This window comes from Petromyzon marinus, chromosome 4, assembly GCF_048934315.1.
Source record: "Petromyzon marinus isolate PM22_M1 ecotype Great Lakes invasive population chromosome 4, UKy_Petmar_22M1.pri1.0, whole genome shotgun sequence".
NCBI lineage: Eukaryota > Metazoa > Chordata > Hyperoartia > Petromyzontiformes > Petromyzontidae > Petromyzon > Petromyzon marinus.
The window spans coordinates 12,430,687-12,455,272 of NC_133670.1; the positions used below are offsets into that span (position 1 = coordinate 12,430,687).

A 24,586-nucleotide genomic window follows, 5' to 3' on the forward strand; every position below is an offset into this window, starting at 1 on the left:
CACTGCAGTGTTTGCTATATTGCATTACTCCATTAACATACATGTCAGAGGCATAATAACTATTGATTGCACATCGTGGACTGTATGTTACATAATGTAACTCATCAATCTTGATTTGAAGCTGTCCTCGTGACTGCGGGAATCCAACACTCTTTGGTGCTTTCGGTAAAGTCACGTTGGTATGAACTAAATCACGACGTTTCGGGCGCAACGTAACCTTTTATTTCAAACCTTTTAAAACAGTCTTGCCTCAGCAGCAGATCATGCTTTCCCACCTGATGACGGACGCTTGTGTTGCGCCCGAAACGTCGTGATTTATTTTATTTTATACCTACGTGACTTTACCGAATGTAACTTACAGTGATGGAAAAAAGTATTTGATCCCCTGCTGATTTTGTACGTTTGCCCACTGACAAAGAAATTATCAGTCTATAATTTTAATGGTAGGTTTATTTGAAAAGTGAGAGACAGAATAACAACAACAAAATCCAGAAAAACGCGTGTCAATAATGTTATAAATTGATTTGCATTTTAATGAGGGAAATAAGTATTTGACCCCTCTGCAAAACATGACTTAGTACTTGGTGGCAAAACCCTTGTTGGCAATCGCAGAGGTCAGACGTTTCTTGTAGTTGGTCACCAGGTTTGCACACATCTCAGGGGGGATTTTGTCCCACTCCTCTTTGCAGATCTTCTCCAAGTCATTAAGGTTTCGAGGCTGACGTTTGACAACTCGAACCTTTAGCTCCCTACACAGATTTTATATGGGATTAAGGTCTGGAGACTGGCTAGGCCACTCCAGGACCTTAATGTGCTTCTTCTTGAGCCACTCCTTCGTTGCCTTGGCCGTGTGTTTTGGGTCATTGTCATGCTGGAATACCCATCCACGACCCATTTTCAATGCCCTGGCTGAGGGAAGGAGGTTCTCACCCAAGATTTGACGGTACATGGCCCCGTCCATCGTCCCTTTGATGCGGTCAAGTTGTCCTGTCCCCTTAGCAGAAAAACACCCCCAAAGCATAATGTTTCCACCTCCATGTTTGACGGTGGGGATGGTGTTCTTGGGGTCATAGGCAGCATTCCTCCTCCAAACACGGCGAGTTGAGTTGATGCCAAAGAGCTCCATTTTGGTCTCATCTGACCACAACACTTTCACCGAGTTGTCCTCTGAATCATTCAGATGGTCATTGGCAAACTTCAGACGGGCATGTATATGTGCTTTCTTGAGCAGGGGGACCTTGCGGGCACTGCAGGATTTCAGTACTTCACGGCGTAATGTGTTACCAATTGTTTTCTTGGTAACTATGGTCCCAGCTGCCTTGAGATCATTGACAAGATCCTCCCGTGTAGTTCTGGGCTGATTCCTCACTGTTCTCATGATCATTGCAACTCCACGAGGTGAGATCTTGCATGACAGTTCTTTTGTGTTTCTTCCATTTGCGAATAATCGCACCAACTGTTGTCACCTTCTCACCAAGCTGCTTGGCAAAGGTCTTATAGCCCATTCCAGCCTTGTGTAGGTCTACAATCTTGTCCCTGACATCCTTGGAGAGCTCTTTGGTCTTGGCCATGGTGGAGAGTTTGGAATCTGATTGATTTGCTTCTGTGGACAGGTGTCTTTTATACAGGTAACAAACTGAGATTAGGAGCACTCCCATTAAGAGTGTGCTCCTAATCTCAGCTCGTTACCTGTATAAAATACACCTCGGAGCCAGAAATATCTCTGATTGAGAGGGGGTGAAATATTCATTTCCCTCATTAAAATGCAAATCAATTTATAGCATTTTTCACATGCGGTTTTCTGGATTTTTTGTCGTTGTTATTCTGTCTCTCACTGTTCAAATAAACCTACCATTAAAATTATAGACTGATCATTTCTTTGTCAGTGGGGCAAACGTACAAAATCAGCAGGGGATCAAATACTTTTTTCCCTCACTGTATGTTTAAACTACTTTCCAGACATACGTGCCCACATGTTGGGGGGGTGTCCGTAAAGGTATCATCAATTGCTCGAGTTATTACAAAGCAGTGTGAACTGCAATAGTCGAAGGTGTTGGGAATATATTGCTTGTACACTAAAGATAATGGGTGTACCACCCGTGACTCTGAAATCTTGATGCGATTTGTGTCGCCAACGCCGCGGCTGATACGCGGAGGTTTCGAGATGAGACGTGTATGGGGCCGTCCATAAATGACGTCACGCGATTTTGGACGATTTTTGACCCCCCCCCTCGTCACACGGCGTCACAAAAAGTCAGACCCCCCCCCGGAAATATGACGTCGCAAAGCTTTGCCCCCCCCAAAAAAAAACATGCATCAAATCGCTTTAAACTATTGTCATTGTAGTGCGTATTTAATGTGCCGCTGCACTCTGATGTTGTAGGAGAAAACATTTATTAAAAAGTCTATTTAATTAAGTAGAACGTGTTGTCTATATTTATTTAAATTTGCGCATTTTGATGTGACGTCACATTTCTCACCCGCCCCCCCTCTTCACACATCGTCACAAATGTCTGACTCCCCCCCCCCCCTAGGTGCGTGACGTCATTTATGGACGGCCCCTATGATAGAATCTTCACACCACCGTGTGTGCATAGTTTTATCAACATTCATGGATGCTTATTTTATGGATAACACGTATACTATTGCACGACTGTATAGTGTTTCAAAAGAATACACATTTTTTATGCGATTATTATTATCATGGGATATATATTAGTTGATTGTCTTGACCTGTCTTTCGCTGCTCAGCCACAGGTTACGATTTTAATGCTATTTTTAATTTAGTTTTGAATGGAAAAAGTAAGAAAAAACACAGGCACCCCCAGCACTTTAATAAATACAATCACGTCTTATAATAGAAGCAGAGTGCTACGACAGAACAGAAAAAGTGCATTTGCACCCATGATAAAAAGTCGCAAGCCGCTACACACACAGCGCACGCAGACATCAACTTGCAGCCTCATTAGCCTCACGCGTAGCCTCAATATATGATTTTCTGCAGTATTATAAGTCTGAACTGTACATTAAAATAGGCACTTAAGAACATTTCCTCAATGTGAGAAAGAGAAAATTATAAATACATTGCTCCTCTCGTTTGTGTGTTATGACCAGCAATTGCCAGCCTCTAAAAAAAAAAAACCCCACTCTTCTGGCGCTGAAGATAAAAAAAAGGTGGCTGCGTTATCATGCTCACCACGGAAGGGGGCTCGTAAAAATAAATTGAAAGCAAGCGCACCCACCAACAGCCAGACAACACCACCACCGTTCCATCACCACTCACAAACCAAGCCAGGGCTGCGGAGGTGACACGCACCACTCGTCACGGTCAGCGTCGCAGTTGCAGTGGACGTGCTCCTCCGTGCAGTTTCGCTCCACGCCGCACGCACACTTCTGCACGCCCGGGCTGGAGCCGCCCCAGTAGTGCTGCCGCTCGTTGGTCCTGCTGACCCACCAGGTGAAGGGAGGCCCGTCTGCACGAGGGTGGGTGGGCAGGACCAGGGCCGGATTCAGATTTTGTAGGCCCCCGGGCTACAGGTACGGTGAGCACCTCCCCCCCCCCCCCACCCCCGCCCAGTAATATTTTTAAAAGGAAAACAAAGTTAAAGAAAAATAAAATGTATTTTTACAAGGCTAGCAACAAATAAAATTCAGCATTCACAAATGAAATAACTGTTTTACTTAATCCCTGGAGGCCCTCCAGCTGGCGGGGGCTCCTGAACTGCAGCCCCTAAAGCCCCCCATGCCTTAATCCGGCCCTGGACAGGACAAGCGGTGTCAACGTGGGTTTGTGTTCTTGTTTCAATGATTCAAGCAGTCAGAGTCACTTCGACGTGAAAAATGTATTCCCCCACTTATCGTTATAGAACGTCAGGGACATTACTGTTAGCGAGCACGGTCTGGAGGACACACGGCGGGTTCGTAAGGCCAGCATCATGTCGGGCTGCCTTTGGTCTTACCCTTTGGTTCTATTCGGTAAAGTCACGTAGGTAAAAAAATAAAACAACAAAAATCACGACGTTTCGGCCACAACACAAGCGGCCTTCATCAGGTGAAGGGACCAGACTGTCTCGAGACACCTGATGAAGGCCGCTTGTGTTGTGGCCGAAACGTCGTGATTTTTGTTGTTTTATATTTTTACCTACGTGACTTTACCGAATAGAACCAAAGAGTGTGGATCCTTGCAGTCACGAAAGCTTCAAATCTAGAATGGATTTGGTCTTACCCTTTGATGATATTGACCACATCTCTGTATCGAGTACTCATTTTTTGCTGAGTTAATCTAGGGGAGGCCCAGGCTAGGTACAGATACCATTTGACACGGGTGTTGTGCTTGGCTACGAATCAAATTTAAATTCAATAATTACGATGACGCTGCTTTCAACGTGACTGTAGTACACAGACGCATCGATGACCTGTGAAGGGAAATCAGTCGAGTGCAAACTGTTTGGACAGACAGCAAACGCAACACCCCTTAAATGGAAAGCACTACAGTATAAAATCGATGGGGAGAGAGGGGGGCTGAAATGAAGTCCAAGAAATTATCAAAGTGTTGCTCCCTTCCTCCTTCCTCACCCCCTTTCAGACATGCCTTTCCATGAAATAAAATATTCATTTAAATGTATTTCATTTATTTGTATTTACTGCTTAACTCCTTTATGCAATTCGTTGCGCGCGGTTGCTCTTTTTTCAATTTGCTTTGCACAGTCGGTGTTGGCCACCGAGGACGTGACGGGTTTCTCTTTTTTCATTCCTGTTGCTCCATGCCCCCTGGACCTTTCCCATTCCATTGTAATGTGCACTGATGCCTACTTTAGTGAGGGCGATATTGGCACGTAAAATCAAGATTGATCGATTGACTGATTTTCCACAAAAAGCAAGAACACCACTGCTACAGTGAAACACACTAAGGTGCAATGTAGCACAGAGGTTGTCACACTGATACCAGCCGAAACTCATGAAGATGCCTGCACAAGTGCATGGGAGAGAAGATGTATTCAGTACATGGCTAAACCTGCAAAGACCACACTGGGACACCGTGGTGGTGCTGGCCCATTGGGGGCCCAAAGCAGAAATCTTTTTTTGAGTTCCTCTTTCAAATTACAAACTCTTAGTTTTATATATATATTATTATTTTATTGTTTCCCTTCAACGTGACTTTAGCGAAAGAGCTAAGAATATGATAGAAGTGATATAGACAATAGATAAGAGTTTTAGCTCGATCAGAGAAATGTGGACAAAAGATAGATTCAGAGAAGCGAGCTGCAGACAAAACAGGGATGGGGTAGCTCACTGTAGTTTAATTTTAAATAAATTAGCGGAGCGGATTCGCCCCGACCGTCGACGCTCACCGGGCGAGTTGAGGAGACGCGAGCGCCGGCAGTAGTAGGCAACCTCCTGCCGGCACTGCTCGGCCTGCTCCACGAGCGCGGAGAGTTGCTCCGAGCTGGCGTTGTAGACGAATCGAGCAACGAAGGCGAGCGCCGTGCTCGTCCCCGGCACTCGGCGCTCGTCGGTGCCATCATGCGCCAGCACGGTCCACACGCGCTCCTCTGGCAGAGTCGGGAAGCGCCACAGGTACACGCGCACAGCACAGGTAACAATGATCCCCGGCCCCCCCCCGTGGAGCCATCTCGCTGTCGAGGCAAGTGCCATCGCCGAGCATCTATCAAGGCCGTGTGTGGCACGGCTCACGAGGGCGGTGGGGTGGGGTCGGCGCTACGCGTGGCAGCATTTGTCTCCCCAGTGCTGATGTTTACTTGCCATACCAGCTACTCGTTTCAGATCAAGAATATGTATTTATACTGGAGGAATCCGATGAGCTGTGCGCCTCTTTTTTTTCACAGATCTCCAACAGGGGCGGGTCAGAACATTACAATAACAAACAATACAAAAACACGATAGGAGTGCAAAAGGTTAAGGCGACCTAGGGAAGGTCTCAAGACTGGATCAGATATTCCAAACTTATTTTAGCTGTGGGCGGGAATCAATGTGAGGTTGCCGGGTTCGTAGCGTGTACTATCCCAGAGCTACATACACGGAGAGTCCCGCTGGGGTTTCTACTCTCCCCTCCCTGCGTCAAGGCCAAATCAAGGATGTCTTAAGTCATGCGGTCTCCTCAAAGACATGGCACATCCATGCAGTCTGGCAATTGGCAGCAAAATGATCAGCTTGTAACACAACTATAATTACTGTACCCTATAAAGTAGCAGAAATATTTATACAAAATAGACAGTTGTATTTTAGGAATATTGGAACATAAAAGATAGTAATAAAGCTGTATTCTGGCCAGGTAGCACTGCGGTTAGAAAGCTCAGCCCGTCATTTCTCTATGAGGCAGCTGCATCCCATTATAGGAATGTGGAATTTTAACCACATGAAATTCTACATTCATATGGCACAACATTTTTGGTTAAACATGGGGAACACGATGACTAACGCAATGAAAACTGGTATCACTACAAAGGGTCTCAGACTGAAAACTGTGCTGCACTGCAGAAATGTAATTTCGCACAAAGTGTGTTAAGAATTCGTAAATGTTGCATCAATGGCAACATATAAACTGATAATGTGTACAATGTGTGATCAGGCTTGTCTGTCCACAAGATGTGGTTATTTATCACACTCAATTCATCCGGGATCGCTTGTCTCCTCTTTTCTCAATCTCCAAGAATAAATGTCCACGTATTGTCTCGTAATTTATGGTGATTTTGTGCTAAAAGCTTTTCTATTATCGCTGCCAGTGTCCTGCGGCTAAGTGAATCCAGGCACCCATTTTAATTAATCTCAACGTTTCAGTTGAATGGATCCACCCAAACGCAAAGATTTTCAATAAATATAAAGAAACACAGATGGGCTCACCTCGACACGACCCCAAGAGTTTATTTAAAAATACGGTATCATTTCCACGGATAAAATCCCCACAGTCTAACTTTTTATTAGTTGATTTAAACATATTCTTTAAATGTGCACAATAGCAAGCCACTTGCTCTTTGGCATCAATCTGAATGGCAATCAGCAAGAGGGTTGCATTTCACGTATCTGTCTTTTTTTGCCCATGTTAAAGTTTTGCGCCTCAGTGGCTGGATACTGCAGTGGAAAGCAGATTAAACCCAAGCATCCATTTTCTCCATGCACCTTCATAAATATGCATCAAGTCCAGACTCATCCTTCCAAAAGCCCCACGCTCAATACCACACCACCCCGTGGAGTTGTTGTCTTTCAATTCAGCATGAAGCAGCTCAGTGTGTACAGTGACGGAAAAAAGTATTTGATCCCCTGCTGATTTAGTACGTTTGCCCACTGACAAAGAAATGATCAGTCTATAATGTTAATGGTCGGTTTATTTGAACAGTGAGAGACAGAATGACAACAAAAACATCTAGAAAAACGCATGTCAAAAATGTTAAATTGATTTGCATTTTAATGAGGGAAATAAGTATTTGACCCCTCTGCAAAACATGACTTAGTACTTGGTGGCAAAACCCTTGTTAGCAATCACAGAGGTCAGACGTTTCTTGTAGTTGACCACCAGGTTTGCACACATCTCAGGAGGGATTTTGTCCCACTCCTCTTTGCAGATCTTCTTCAAGTCATTAAGGTTTCGAGGCTGACGTTTGGCAACTCGAACCTTCAGCTCCCTCCACAGATTTTCTATGGGATTAAGGTCTGGAGACTGGCTAGGCCACTCCAGGACCTTAATGTGCTTCTTCTTGAGCCGCTCCTTTGTTGCCTTGAACGTGTGTTTTGGGTCATTGTCATGCTGGAATACCCATCCACGACCCATTTTCAATGCCCTGGCTGAGGGAAGGAGGTTCTCACCCAAGATTTGACGGTACATGGCCTCGTTCATCTTCCCTTTGATGCGGTGAAGTTGTCCTGTTCCCTTAGCAGAAAAACACCCCCAAAGCATAATGTTTCCACCTCCATGTTTTACGGTGGGGATGGTGTTCTTGGGGTCATAGGCAGCATTCCTCCTCCTCCAAACACGGCGAATTGAGTTGATGCCAAAGAGCTCCATTTTGGTCTCATCTGACCACAACACTTTCACCCAGTTGTCCTCTGAATCATTCAGATGTTCATTGGCAAACTTCAGACGGGCATGTATATGCGCTTTCTTGATCAGGGGGACCTTGCGGGCGCTGCAGGATTTCATTTCTTCACGGCGTAGTGTGTTACCAATTGTTTTCTTGGTGACTATGGTCCCAGCTGCCTTGAGATCATTGACAAGATTATCCCGTGTAGTTCTGGGCTGATTCCTCACCGTTTTCATGATCATTGCAACTCCACAAGGTGAGATTTTGCATGGAGCCCCAGGCCGAGGGAGATTGACAGTTCTTTTGTGTTTCTTCCATTTGTGAATAATCGCACCAACTGTTGTCACCTTCTCACCAAGCTGCTTGGTAATGGTTTTGTAGCCCATTCCAGCCTTGTGCAGGTCTACAATTTTGTCCCTGACATCCTTGGAGAGCTCTTTGGTCTTGGCCATGGTGGAGAGTTTGGAATCTGATTGATTGATTGCTTCTGTGGACAGGTGTCTTTTATACAGGTAACAAGCTGAGATTAGCAGCACTCCCTTTAAGAGTGTGCTCCTAATCTCGGCTCGTTACCTGTATAAAAGACACCTGGGAGCCAGAAATATCTTTGATTGAGAGGGGGTGAAATACTTATTTCCCTCATTAAAATGCAAATCAATTTATAACATTTTTGACATGCCTTTTTCCGGATTTTGTTGTTGTTATTCTGTCTCTCACTGTTTAAATAAACCTACCATTAAAATTATAGACTGATCATTTCGTTGTCAGTGGGCAAACGTACAAAATCAGCAGGGGATCAAATACTTTTTTCCTCACTGAAAGGCGCAGCAAGGTTCATCTCAACCAAAGGCTGCAGCTCAGGGCATTTCAGTCAGAGAATTTCGCTCCTTTTGTTGATTCGTTTCATGGAGGGTGTGGGCCACAGAGGCTAGATGCAGCCAACATTGCAATTGGCCCTGTGGCACGGCAATCTGACCCCTTAAAGCACACCCGAGCACTCCGCTGTAGCTTTGCCCTTCAGCAATACTCACTAAAAATTTAAAGGCGCAGCCCTGCAATTGCTTACTCACGCCACCTGCTGGTGGAAGGGCCTCCCTCCAGAGGGAGCTCTAGAGTGCCCCTATGTTTTTGCCTGGCCAGCCATCTTGGAAGAAGTGAGAGTACCCACACTGTAACCCACCACTCGTGGCCTACTGATCAACTAACTGTTGGGGGCGCCACGGTGGCGATACGTTAAATACCTCACCTGGTATACAGGAGGTCGTGGATTTGATCCCAACCCTGACGCCTGTATATTTGGAGTTTGAATGTTCTCCCAGTGGTCGCTTGGATTTTTCTCCAGGTCCTTCGGTTTCTCCCTCCATACTTGCGTTTAGAGTATGTGGCTGCTATAAATTTTCACATGATAAGCTACTTTATTGAGCTATCATTTATGCCCAGGTCGCTCCTGAAAGAGCTATATAGCTCAGTGGGCCTTTCCTGGTAAAATAGGTTTTTTTTGTGCACAAGGATTTGAGAAACGTGCCCATTGTTTTCAACTGCCGCGCCACGGGATCGAACAGCACCAGTTACCACTGGAATGCAAGTCCAGTGAGCTAACCATTATACCACAGCCGAATGTGTATTTATTTTTGTCAAACACGAGTGTACGCAAACACAGCTGATTATCAGTGGGCATAGTTCACGGAAGAAATTTTACACTGCCAAAGAGATAATGATGTGTCGCACTCACGAAACTTGAACGTGTGTTTGAACATCAGACCCCGCACTGTGTACCACAGTAGGCAAAGTTCCAAGTGTGGTTTGTCATGCTGATCACAGTGAGGATCGTGCACCATTGGTGATGGGCAATTAAAACTAAATTACTCTATGGGTAGCACAGCTCACAGCTTAGGGCACAATTTCAAGCAAAACTTATGGGACACTGCATTCATATTGGTGTAAAGACACATGACTATCATAATATACCATTACCATCCATTATGTATGAGATATCTGCATCGAATTGTGAGTGAAATGCTTCTTTAATAGTCGACAAAAGCGAGAGATAATGGTGTTTTATTCAATTGTCTTTCCAGAATCTGATTGACGGTATGTACAGTGAGAGAAAAAAGTATTTGATCCCCTGCTGATTTTGTACGTTTGCCCACTGACAAAGAAATGATCAGTCTATAATTTTAATGGTAGGTTTATTTGAACAGTGAGAGACAGAATAACAACAACAAAAATCCAGAAAAACGCGTGTCAAAAATGTTATAAATTGATTTGCATTTTAATGAGGGAAAAAAAGTATTTGACCCCCTCTCAATCAGAAATATTTCTGGCTCCCAGGTGTCTTTTATACAGGTAACGAGCTGAGATTAGGAGCACACTCTTAAAGGGAGTGCTCCTAATCTCAGCTTGTTACCTGTATAAAAGACACCTGTCCACAGAAGCAAATCAATCAGATTCCAAACTCTCCACCATGGCCAAGGCCAAAGAGCTCTCAAAGGATGTCAGGGACAAGATTGTAGACCTACACAAGGCTGGAATGGGCTACAAGACCATTGCCAAGAAGCTTGGTGAGAAGGTGACAACAGTTGGTGCGATTATTCGCAAATAGAAGAAACACAAAGGAACTGTCAATCTCCCTCGGCCTGGGGCTCAATGCAAGATCTCACCTCGTGGAGTTGCAATAATCATGAGAACGGTGAGGAATCAGCCCAGAACTAAACGGGAGGATCTTGTCAATGATCTCAAGGCAGCTGGGACCATAGTCACCAAGAAAACACTTTTGGTAACACACTACGCCGTGAAGGACTGAAATTCTGCAGCGCCCGCAAGGTCCCCCTGCTCAAGAAAGCACATATACATGCCCGTCTGAAGTTTGCCAATGAACATCTGAATGATTCAGAGGACAACTGGGTGAAAGTGTTGTGGTCAGATCAGACCAAAATGGAGCTCTTTGGCATCAACTCAACTCGCCGTGTTTGGAGGAGGAGGAATGCTGCCTATGACCCTAAGAACACCATCCCCACCGTCAAACATGGAGGTGGAATAATTATGCTTTGGGGGTGTTTTTCTGCTAAGGGGACAGGACAACTTCACCGCATCAAAGGGACGATGGACGGGGCCATGTACCGACAAATCTTGGGTGAGAACCTCCTTCCCTCAGCCAGGGCATTGAAAATGGGTCGTGGATGGGTATTCCAGCATGACAATGACCCAAAACACACGCCCAAGGCAACAAAGGAGTGGCTCAAGAAAAAGCACATTAAGGTCCTGGAGTGGCCTAGCCAGTCTCCAGACCTTAATCCCATATAAAATCTGTGGAGGGAGCTGAAGGTTTGAGTTGCCAAACGTCAGCCTCGAAATCTTAATGACTTGGAGAAGATCTGCAAAGAGGAGTGGGACAAAATCCCTCCTGAGATGTGTGCAAACCTGGTGGCCAACTACAAGAAACGTCTGACCTCTGCGATTGCCAACAAGGGTTTTGGCACCAAGTACTAAGTCATGTTTTGCAGAGGGGTCAAATACTTAATTCCCTCATTAAAATGCAAATCAATTTATAACATTTTTGACATGCGTTTTTCTGGATTTTGTTGTTGTTATTCTGTCTCTCACTGTTCAAATAAACCTACCATTAAAATTATAGACTGATCATTTCTTTGTCAGTGGGCAAACGTACAAAATCAGCAGGGGATCAAATACTTTTTTCCCTCACTGTATGTGGGCAATATTATATATTTATTAAACCCTAATAATATTCTTGATAACATTTGAAGATATTTTCGAATTTTTTTTGGGTTGGAGAAATGAAATCATAGACGGTGAAAATATTAACGAGCTCAGATTTGCTGATGACATTGTCACTATAAAATATGCTGCAGTAACTGAGTAAGACAAGACTGCAAAGCTGGGCTCAAGATATATTTATGAGTAACAACAAAAGTAATGTACAACAAGTTCACCAAACAAATGAAGATATTTGTTGGAGGGACAAGTTTGGAAAATATATGAGAGTATGTGAGCCTATGAACATTATTGATGATGGACTGGGATCGATCTGATGAAATAGAGTAAAGTGTGAGAAGGTTGGAGTGCTTTTGTAAAACTGCACTTGAGAATGAAAAACAACAAACCAGTGTGCTTAAATAATATAGTTTTCTCTCAGTACACATTACGTGAAAATAATTTAAACTGAAAAATGGACAGTGACAAGGAAAATAAAACAGAAGCTGAAAAGTGCACAAAGCATGCGTGGAACAACACTGAGACAGGAAGAGAAGCACGTTAGATTAGAGCACAAATGTAAAGGAGAGATTTCACACAAACCCTGAAGGAAAGCCAGCGAATGTGTCCTCCCCCCGCACCTCCGATTAGCACGGTTGGCTACGTACAGTGTGAAAGAAGCTCAACATACATACGTACAATATACAGGACACTTCAGTACAAGGGACGATGGCCAATGGTCGAATCTGACAATGAAGTAGCAAGTGAAGGATGCGCACGCCCCGGGGTATGACTCCCGTGGAGACAGAGGGATTGCATCTTGACAGGTGCAGGAGCTGGATAGCGCATTGCATGACAAGACCGTGAGGGATGGCAACGACTCGGGGAGGTCTTTATCCAGAAATGGGTAGAACATATCTGATGATGATGCTCATGAACACTGCCTTGCATCTTAATACGTCAACACTATATCAAAGGGTCCTGATGTAGAGTGAGAGATGGGCGCAAAGAGCCATTACTTCAGAGATAAATTAACATTTCATATCCTGGAAAGCCTGTGGCGTGTAAAAACAGTGATATTTGATTAATAATTGGCATCAAAAAATGTTTACTTATGTATAGTTATTTTTACATTTTTTCGAACACAAATGCTTAAACATAGTATAGTTATTAACCAGAATAGTTTGCTTCCAAACATCTGCTGATGGAATTGTTTTTTATAAAGCAACATATTTTTTCCCTCTACAAATATCAATCTTCTGTTGGTGTGACATTGGAAAATGATGCATTATTCCAAGTGACCGTCTTCTGATTCCCTGGCCCTATGCTCTGAGAAGGAAGGGTCACAGCCCAACATGTGACTGCGGCTCATCATGAATCTCTGCAAGGCAGCGCTTATTAACGACGACGATAATGGTGGCAGGGCGGCATTCCCGACGGTCGTTCTGCCTCGCACCTGTGACGTTGCAGTAAACGAGCAGAGGGCCCAGAGGACCGCTGCCATCCAGGTCGATGTGGTAGAAGCCGGACGTGCCACCCAAGTGCTTGTACGCTTCGCAGGACCGCTCGAACACGGCTAGAGGGGACCGCACAGGAAGTGGCCAGTATAGGCGTTCAAGCCACTGCAGCCACGTCAGGCACCTGGGTGCCCTTTTGTTGTTGTGTTGTTGTTTATTCTCCCCCTCCTATGTCAAACTCACCAACACATGCACGTGTCAACTCCCCTCGCCCGATGAAACTACGATCACGCAATTACTCAGTGGGAAATGGACCGCACCGTGAAATTCGGTCCTACTCCACACCACGGCATCGTTATATAAGCAACTCCATTTGGCAGTGAGATGTCAATGATGCTCACTTTCACTCATTCAGTCGGTCAAATGAACTGCATGGTGTATTTACAAGTCCAAAAACACACTGGCACCGATGTTATTAACTATTTTCACACAAACACATTTGTATAATTTAAAGTTGTAACTGCGGCACATTTGGCTGTAAACAAATTCAATCCAATATCTTTCCTGTGATACTGTGGGCTGAGTATGGCTCATCCAAATTCATACAAATTATATCCACAACAAACACATCGGTGGCCTTGGTGTGCGTTTGCAAAACAAAAACCTATGGCCAATGGCTGCAGAATACAATCAAATTGGCAAACATCCACAACATCCTTTTGCCTGCTCTTCAATAGCACTCCTACGTAAGCATCTATGCTGCAGCCTGCTGGGATTTGTGATGGGGTCATCCCTATTGCACAGGCACAGTGGATTAAATGTATTCGCAATAAGTGTCGTGATAAATACATACAACAGCACACGGAGTTATATCCTCGCAGGGCGACACACAAAAAAGCTTATAAATTGATGTTCAAAATTGCACACTAGCGCGATGTCGAAAAGATGCCAGGAAACAGCATTGGCCGCGAGTGTTATAAATAGACATATTAGCGCAACTTGCTGGTGCCAAGCCCTTGGTGTGCCATTGATGGTTTTATGGAGTAAAAGCTATAGTGCCGTAGGGGCCCCTTCAAGTTGCCAAAATCCACCATCTACAACGCCCTCCCCTGTCACGCCAACTGCCAACGCGACGTTGAGAAGCCACCGTTAAAATGAAACCTCGGCAGGGTGCAAATGAAATACAAATCGGCGACACACCTCTTAACAAGGTTTTTGTCACAGTAAGCTATTAACTGTGGGTCACAGCAAACTCATGGCTGCGACAAGCGGCGGCGGGGAAATGCTGCACACCTGCAAAATGTTCAATTTCTTCCCGTTTTCATAAATGCCACTTCAATGCACCTCATTTCACAAATGCACAGAAACCTGAATATCCAACAGTGTTTTGTTTTTTGTGGTTTTAATGACTGCCAAACTGGCAAAGGACATTTCTGGCACTCTGCGGTTAACAACGTTGCACCCGTTTCACAGCTCTGACACCTGGATGGAGTGTGAAGGTGCTCACAGACTCACGATTGTGACAGGTGTCTCCCAGGTATCCTGTGCCATCGCAATCACAGAAGAATGAGTCCCACTCTTGGCTGCATTGCCCTCCGTGTTCGCAGTGGTTTGGGAGGCACCTGGGTAACGTCAAACAAACAGTGAGCCAATAAACCTGTGCAAACACTTTCTCTTTCACTCCCTGGATCTCTCCCTTCGTAGCACCCTCACACTGCTCCTCGCAGAGACACAATAGCCCAAATAAAAATTGTACCATAAAGCACAGGTGTTAATTGTCTCATTAATTTTCTAATTATTTAAGGTTGTAGCTTGAAATAAATAAACCGACTTGCAGTAAATGACAGTGATTTCGGGGACATTTATAACCAATATTTTATTTTAAGTGAGGAATTTCTGAAAAGATGTAATTTATGTGACCGAACATGTTTAAAAAGCAAGTAGAAAATGCTACTCGACATTCACAAAAATAAAAGTAACATGGGCTACTGTAATTTGAATATACATTTTTTAAAAATCTGTATTTAAATAATAGTGACTGACTATGCATGCCAGGTAAAGTATTATGCTCACGGTAAACACACCTTCAATAATTGCCCTTGGTATACATGATCTATCGTGTTTTCAGCCATGTTCCTCCAAACATTGTTTCCGTTTCATAGGTGAATCTTTTATACTGTACAATACAGTGCTTTGTTTTCCTCATTTATCTTTAGCCAAACTTTGCAGCCTCCTTTGTTAAGTTCTTCATTAATTTCCTGTGCTTTATTTCCATTGATCACTCTGATATGCAATTTGCATTTGTTGCTATGCTAGTCAACGTCCATAAGTCGTTTGAGACCTGTCTACAGTGAGGGAAAAAAGTATATGATCCCCTGCTGATTTTGTACGTTTCCCCACTGACAAAGAAATGATCACTCTATAATTTCAATGGTAGGTTTATTTGAACAGTGAGAGACAGAATAACAACAACAAAATTCCATAAAAACGCATGTCAAAAATGTTATAAATTGATTTGCATTTTAATGAGGGAAATAAGTATTTCACCCCCTCTCAATCAGAAAGATTTCTTGCTCCCAGGTGTCTTTTATACAGGTAACGAGCTGAGGTTAGGAGCACACTCTTAAAGGGAGTGCTCCTAATCTCAGCTTGTTACGTGTATAAAAGACACCTGTCCACAGAAGCAATCAATCAGATTCCAAACTCTCCACCACGGCCAAGACCAAAGAGCTCTCCAAGGATGTTAGGGGCAAGATTGTAGACCTACACAAGGCTGGAATGGGCTACAAGACCATTGCCAAGCAGCTTGGTGAGAAGGTGACAACAGTTGGTGCGATTATTCGCAAATGGAAGAAACGCAAACGAACTGTCAATCTCCCTCGGCCTGGGGCTCCATGCAAGATCTCACCTCGTAGGGTTGCAATGATCATGAGAACGGTGAGGAATCAGCCCAGAACTACACGGGAGGATCTTGTTAATGATCTCAAGGCAGCTGGGACCATAGTCACCAAGAAATCAATTGGTAACACACTACGCCGTGAAGGACTGAAATCCTGCAGCGCCCGCAAGGTCCCCCTGCTCAAGAAAGCACATATACATACCCGTCTGAAGTTTGCTAATGAACATCTGAATGATTCAGAGGACAACTGGGTGAAAATGTTGTGGTCAGATGAGACCAAAATGGAGCTCTTTGGCATCAACTCAACTCGCTGTGTTTGGAGGAGGAGGAATGCTGCTTATGACCCCAAGAATACCATCCCCACCGTCAAAGATGGAGGTGGAAACATTATGCTTTGGGGGTGTTTTTCTGCTAAGGGGACAGGACAACTTCACTGCATCAAAGGGACGATGGACGAGGCCATGTACTGTCAAATCTTGGGTGAGAACCTCCTTCCCTCAGCCAGGGCATTGAAAATGGGTCGTGGATGGGTATTCCAGCATGACAATGACCCAAAACACACGGCCAAGGCAACAAAGGAGTGGCTCAAGAAGAAGCACATTAAGGTCCTGGAGTGGCCTAGCCAGTCTCCAGACCTTAATCCCATAGAAAATCTGTGGAGGGAGCTGAAGGTTCGAGTTGCCAAACGTCAGCCTTGAAACCTTAATGACTTGGATAAGATCTGCAAAGAGGAGTGGGATAAAATCCCTCCTGAGATGTGTGCAAACCTGGTGGCCAACTACAAGAAACGTCTGACCTCTGTGATTGCCAACAAGGGTTTTGCCACCAAGTACTAAATCATGTTTTGCAGAGGGGTCAAATACTTATTTCCCTCATTAAAATGCAAATCAATTCATAACATTTTTGACATGCGTTTTTCTAGATTTTTGTTGTTGTCATTCTGTCTCTCACTGTTCAAATAAACATACCATTAAAATGATAGACTGATCATTTCTTTGTCAGTGGGCAAACGTACAAAATCAGCAGGGGATCAAATACTTTTTTCCCTCACTGTAGAATGACTCATTTTAGACCTGTCAGCCGCGTCGCAGGCAACGCCCAGCAGCCCACATGGTGCCATTTGCAACATCAAGTAGCATTTGTAAGTCATCGTGTTTTTTTAAATCTCCTACTGTAAAACATAATCAAAATGCCACATCAATTCATTAAGCCCAATGTTTTCTTTCAGCAAGATTTATTAACGTAGATTCATTTCATATATATAAAAAAAAATAACAACAGTGATTTAGAGTTTCAGCGGTGTGACGCTATTAAATACAAAAATGAATATTAAATAACGTCCGTCGTGCTAAAAGCGCATCTCATGTTTTTTAAGGTAAAAATCGAAGTGCTATTTATAAACGACCGTGGGACTATGATCTCTTACTCTCATCTCTGAGAGGGACACTGGCTCGCCTTATAGAGGGAACTTTATCGGCAGAATTGTCCAATACCGTCTCTGGTCACATTTGTTATCAATACCTCCACTGGTCACGCTACCAGGCGTGGTGGTGGTGGTAGTACAGGCCTGTAACCTCAGAGCTTTGGAGGCGAGATTGGAAAATCGTGCACAGGCCCATTACGTCTACATGACACATGCCTGTAGGGCAGTGAGGTGGGTCCTATTTAAACTATTCAAAGTTGTAATAGTTATCCGCTCACATGTATGGGTATTTTCCGGTATTTTTGAGTTATTCAAATAAATACAATTATAAAATGACAAGCGATTACCCACACACCTTAAACAGGACCCTCCTTAAGAACAAATCGTTAGACTGGGTTTTTGGTTTTCCTGACTAATTTATTTCGTTTGATTTATTATATTTAAAATTAGATCATCATGATCGTCATCATAATCATCATCCAAAGAGAGATGTTTTTTTTCTCAAACGAGTATTGGAGTGGTGCTCATCTGTTCACAGCCCACGGGGTGAATATTTCACATTAATTCCTAGGGTGGGGGGAAATCTACATGTAGAACAACCACTGTTGACTTCGCCACAAAGTGCTACAAATTTTATCGACCCCTCAGGGATTATGGGCCGAGTTAAATCCGAACAAGATTTGAGCTCATGATCTTCTGATGGCGAGCCACTGTCTCTAATGCTGAGCCGCCTGGCCAGTTCTGTAACACATTCCTGTGAAACACCCAACGATCGGTATAATCATCGTTCTTTAGCAGTCATAACGAATGTAAATTACTACTTAAACGTTCAAAGGATCCACACTGACATCTTTCCAATCACCGTGATTTTGAAGTGATAATATTCTATTCGTCGTCCAATTCCAATCAGCGTATGTGTTTAGAATGGTAACAAAGCCCACTAAGCAAAGGTAATAATAGTCAAACATGCACACGACACTGCTCTCCTTTCAGCCCTATATTTTAAATATGAATGATTTAAAACAAATCCAGCCGTTCACACGAGTGCTACATATATTACTGGTAATCTGGCTACTAATATTCGCTTGCGAAAAAGGTTACAAAGAAATAAATGACAAAAGAAAAACCGTCATTAAAATAACGTCCGTAAATAACATTCTTTGTAGTCTCATTAACCTCGCTGACGCACGGCAAAATATACATGGCATTCTCAAAATGGACTTATTAACAACGAACAGCGTTCCTTCGCAAGTATTTAAATGAGGAATATGCACGTGCACGCGCACGCACACACAACAAGCACGCACATGCACGCGGAGCATACATAATAAACAAACATCCACACAAGCAGATAAAATATTGCAAGCCCACGAACAGTCAACGTACTAAAATATCACTTTTGGCAACAAAAGGCAATGCTAAGGTTATTAAAAAAAAAACCCCACCGAGGCACTGAGAATGTCACGTCCACGCGAGCCTCGGGCACCAGAATAAAGTGTGCGGGAGCCTCGCTGCAAAGTCCCCTGGTGGCCGCATCTATCGGACAGCCATTACAATTCAACTCTGCCGATTGAATTTTAAACATCAGAGAGCTGATGCAAGCCCATCAGGCAGCATTTATATGACTGTAAATTGTATTTCTCCCTCTTTCATGGCACCGAAAATAATCTCAATTCAATCAGATTTCATATAATCTGGAAGCGAAAATCCAGATTAATTGTTCAAATGTTTTTGTTATGCTTTATTCCACCCAAGGCTTACGATCATAAGCGTTGTATACACTTTTTTTGCTTGTTCACCGAAAGAACCCAGCATCATGTATATTGTCACATACATCATGTTGGGCAGAGACAGATGGTGTGTGGTAAAAACGATGTGATCGCTGCACACCCCTTGCATGTGCAATATTTCTGGGGAGGTATGCTGGCCTTGGTATCATTTACGTGTGAAGTGCCCTCTGTTAATGAGGGGCAAGGAAACGTCAGCAGCCAACCGCATGGCTGTAAAAGAGCTTCCAAGTTGAAATGTCAGAAGCAAATGTCAAATATTGTTTATCAGCTATTGTGTTTAATGGAAAGGTTGCATGAAAAGCCACGTAGGTCTGTAAAACTTGCCAGGAAAAACATAGTAACCCCTTCCATCTACTCACTGCAATCTTTAGAAAAACACACGTTTGAGATGTGTTCAGTTTTGAGCCTATTCTACTTGCAATATTTTACCAGTTGCTTGTGGCAAATGTGGATTTTATTTATTATTACCACTTAAACAATTTCAGAATCTTGAGTAAAATGTTCACATCTAATGTGAGCCGAATTATGAAGAAATTTTGATTTAAAGCTTTCGTGACTGCAGTGATTCATATTCTTGGTTCTTTCGGTAAAGTCACGTTGAAAGGAAACAATAAGGTACGCCTTTGGCGTCATCTGGTCGAGCACAAATTGAGACGAGGCTCAAAAGAAACCTGTCTCTGGTGTGGACCAATCAGTTTCAAGGACAATGCATATATTATCAGTGTTTTTTGTTTGCATTTTGACTATAAGTATTGTGGTTAATGCAGACATGAATCCTTGTAAAAAGATTTCAATTTTGTTGCCAGAAAAAAGGGGAAAACCCTATTATTAATGATCAAACACTTGCACAATAAATGCACGCATAAATTGCCAAGCATGGCAATATACACCTGTGATCCAGACCTCACACATTAGATTTTTTGGATAATTATGTTTAAGTAAAACACCCAACCTGCAGATCTAAAAGCTATGTAGTAGATGGCAGAATATAAATGATCTTAATGGCCTTTGGATTATTTTTTGTATTATCACCTTGTGCATGTCTTTTCTCCAGGTACTTCAGTTTCTTTCCAGATATAGAAACACTCAACTGGAAATTGCTAAAACTAACTATTACTAACTTTTATTGTATCAGGTAAGCCCTACTGAGTAATATAGATCTCTTTTCAGAAGTGACCTGGCACAAATGATAGCTCAATGAAGTGGCTTATCATGTGGAAATGTATTGCAGCCAAATACTCTAAATACAAGTTTCTAAATGTGGTGGGAAAAAACCAGAAAACCCAGAGAAAAGTCTATGCGACCTTCGGGAGAACATGCAACCTCCAAATATACAGGTGTCAGGGTTGGGATTAAACCCACGACCTCCTGTATACCAGGTGAGGTATTTAACTTCTCGCCACCACGGCACCCAAACATCCTAAGTCCTGTAGTTCTCTCCTGAAATGTTCATGTCCATGTTTCTGATCAAATGTCATCGTACATAATACACACTCGTGAAAAAAACACTTCACAGGACAAATCCGTGTTGCAAAGCGTTACAGAAATCACGCGTATGCATGGCACGCTCCAGTCCGCACCTGTCGAGGATGCCACACGTGTTGAGCTGTGCACCGGTAAAATTTCCCAGCATGCCCTGCTCCACGAGACCCATGTCCAGGTCCTGCTCGGCGATGCGTATGGAGCGCAGGCAGCCGAGGAACGAGCCATGTGGAGCCCGGCACTGTCCTGGCGCTGCCACTGCCGGACATCCTGACCAGCACCACACCACACCACACGCAAGAGACAAAGATCCCTTGTTTTAGCCTACACAGGCCGTTGAGACAAGTGCTTCATCTCCCTCGTCTGATATCCAGGAGGTTGTGGGTTCGATTCCAGCCCTGATGCTTATATATTTGGAGTTTGCATGTCTCTCTCCCTGTGATCGTGTGGATTTTTCTCCAGGTCCTCCGGTTTTTTTTCCTACACATTTCGAAACATGCGTGTAGAGTATTTGGTTGCAATACATTGCCACATGATAAGCCACTTCATTGAGCTATCACTTGTGGCCAGGTCACTTCTGAAAAAGGAGCTATATTGCTCAGTAGGCCTTACTTGGTAAATAAAACAAATATTTTGTTTAATAGCTTAGCGAACACCATTAAAGCCCTGCAAGGCACAAGATGGGCTGGTGTTCCTCGCACCACGCCCGGTCCCATTGCACCAATCACTCATGTAAGGCTGGTTTGACCCAGGACTGGTTCCAATGTTCATCACTGATGCTGACCCTGAGAAGGAATATAACTCAGGTCGCTGGGTTCATAGCACGATGTGCTAATCACTGCGCCACCAGGCCATACGATACTTACACGCATACATGCGCACGTGTGAATGCACACATCTACATAAATATGTAGTGGGTTCTACGGAGGCACACACGTGACCTTGGAGGCAACACGTTCATTACACGACCCCAACAGGGTAACTACATTAACGTACACTGGTTAACTAGACCACAACGGGGTAACTACATAACCGGGTCAGTCAGCTAACACACTGCCTGACCCACGATGCTGAGTTTAAAGACCGAAGACTGAAAATCGAAGAGACGTAGCACCGACGGGTTCCATTCCAACAGACAGCCGCGATTGCTCTCGAGACCTCCCTTTTATGCTCCCAAGCGTGGCCCCGCTCTGCCTTTGGCCACACCCCCTTCTGGATCTTCCCAGAAGGTTCTCGACCAAGCATCACGTGTCCCTCAAGCCACCCTTTGGGCCCCCTCGCTACCCTGTCCCGGTCACGTGCCCTCTCGGGTTCACCCAGACTGTCACGTCCTTACTTGCGCTCTCTCTGACCATCACCAGAACCATGCCCCCTAGGGCCCGCTTCCATGCCATAGCTACTCTGGTGCCAGAGAGAGGCTCAAGACGCACAGTTCCACTCTTGTGACAGTAGCTAGCACAAAGCGCCCTCGTGACTCCATTTACGTCACTATACATACACAAAAACAACAGGAACAACCGCCGTTCACCACTAAGTGGCGGTGACGTCATCACGGTGCTTGTGCCATGCTAGGTACACATACACAAAAAGACAACGATCCCCAGTATAACCTCACACACAAACACACACAAATGTAGTTAAACTTCATCTGGTAAAACAACACCTTTGTTATAAATTTGGACATCTGCTGCAGAGCTCCAGAAGATGATGATTTGCTGAGACAGAATTTGTATTATTATGGTCATTGTGCCAGTCTGTGTTTCCAAGCCTATCTGTAATGCACCCAACGTGACATTCTCTAAAAAAACGTAGTTTGTTGTTGTGCATCATTTTTTCGTGTTTATTTTTCTCTCACACCTTAACAATGCTTTATCAGCACGAATTGCTCCTTAAGGTCAAGTTAACTGAAGCTGGAATATTGTACCTTGGCTATCTTTACTGAATGCACCCTTACGGCATCTTCCAATTACGTAGCTCCTAATTGATGTAAGCAATAATCTTAACATATAATCAACATTATAAACTGTATTCCTTAGTACTTATTTACGCAAACCATGAACTGTAACATCACATGATCTATTTATTAAATAACTTTAAATGAGCTTTCAAATTCATTGTAGTTTACAATCCTTTTCAGAAAATCCATAGCACACAATGTAGCACTTAACTGTTATGGAGTTTGCAGGAATTGGCAACGGAAGCAAAACATAAAACATGCTGTATATATTGAATCGTTTGAAACCTCTTTTTGACCCGATAAATAAGTAAACACATTATTTAACTTTTAAACTGAACTATTTATTATTCTTTAACCAGGTAAGTCCGACTGAGCTATATTTCTCTTTTTTTCAGAAGCGAGCTGGCCACAAATGATAGCACCTCTGATTAGCATGGTTGGCTAGGTACAGTGCGAAAGACGTTCAACATAGATACATAAAAGCAAATTGGCTTATGTAGAAATGTACAGCAGCCAAATACTATAAACTTACGTTTCTAAATATGGAGGGCAAAACCAGAGGACCCGGATACAAGTCTTTGCAACCACGGGGAGAGAGACATGAAAACTCCAAATACACAGGTATCAGGGTCGGGATTGAACCCTCAACCTCCTGCATACCAGGCGAGGGAGTTAACATCTCGCCACCGTGCCACCCCAACTGTGTGCGGTGAATACCTTTTACAATACAAAAAAAAGAACAAATTAATCCACTTTGCTCCATATTTAAATTGTCCCAATTTCATCCAAACAGACGTGCTGCCAACAACACAGGCTGCCACACCTGCCATGGGGCAGGCACTCCAATCCATCAGTGCTCACAGGCTTAATGTATGGTCGTGCTGGTACAGTCTAATCGCTCACGTGCCACATAAGACACAGTTATGTTTGTTGGTCAGCGCCAATTTCGACTGGCGCCGTGAAAGATTCTGACTTTGGGCTAAGTTGTTGTGTGTTTCGCTTTGCGGTTTCTCGTTTTGGCTCGACTCTGGTCCTGTGGGCTTCTCTCTTGCCGTGCATCCATTTTGGCTTAATACATATTTATTTATATTTATTTATGCCCAAGTCTTCTCTGCCAGCTGCACGGACCACAAAGGGCACCGTGACAAATTGCACCTTATTTAAGCATTCATTGCCATGGGCAACTCTCGCTCTCACTAAAGTGCAGCAGACTTCCAGTCCCCAGCAGTGACAATACAAGGGACGTCTTAGATGTGGTCCAGTGGTTCAGAGGTTAGAGCGCTCAGTTGGCGCTGCTGAGATCCAGGAAGCCACCTGGGATTAAAGTGAAGTTCAGGGAGTTAATGGTCTCGGTTGTGTCACCAATGACTGCATAGAAGAAAAAAACACACATCACATTAAATTTGGTTCTGCGCTTACATTTGCTGAGTAAAAATATTAGTTTTCCTGTCCTACCCGCAGGGCGAGCAGGATAGCTCTGCTTGCTACTGTGTGTGGACCAGAGGTCACTTGAAGGGATACAGTAAACCCTTGGATTGCGAGTAACTTGGTCTGCGAGTGTTTTGCAAGACGAGCAAATTTTTTAAATAAATAATGATTTGATAAACGAGCGATGTCTTGCAATACGAGCAGTACGTGCAGTATACGCTTTGTCTGCCAAGCGTCACGTGATCACATCTGAGCCAATGGTTCTTCTCTCTCTCTCTCTCGCTGCGGAATTGTGGGTAATCATCTCCCATGCTCAGTCTCAGTCGGCGTGCCTCACTCTTATAGTCAACATCCGTGCGAGCGTATACTGTTTACTATAGTACTGTAGTGTTGTGACCACGTG

At 43.8% G+C, this 24,586-nt stretch overlaps 1 protein-coding gene across 1 annotated transcript in view; it reads right to left on the bottom strand.

The window, feature by feature from the left end:
• The window catches only part of LOC116938701 (contactin-associated protein-like 2), a 170,774-nt gene that overhangs the window by 45,260 nt on the left and 100,928 nt on the right, over positions 1-24,586 (bottom strand). Inside the window, exons 10-14 of the mRNA XM_076056866.1 lie at positions 20,897-21,068; positions 14,720-14,826; positions 13,204-13,323; positions 5,352-5,552; positions 3,317-3,473 (exon numbers count right to left, since the gene is read on the bottom strand). Of these exons, the coding sequence (XP_075912981.1) occupies positions 3,317-3,473; positions 5,352-5,552; positions 13,204-13,323; positions 14,720-14,826; positions 20,897-21,068 (757 nt within the window). The remainder of the gene's footprint in view (positions 1-3,316; positions 3,474-5,351; positions 5,553-13,203; positions 13,324-14,719; positions 14,827-20,896; positions 21,069-24,586) is intronic.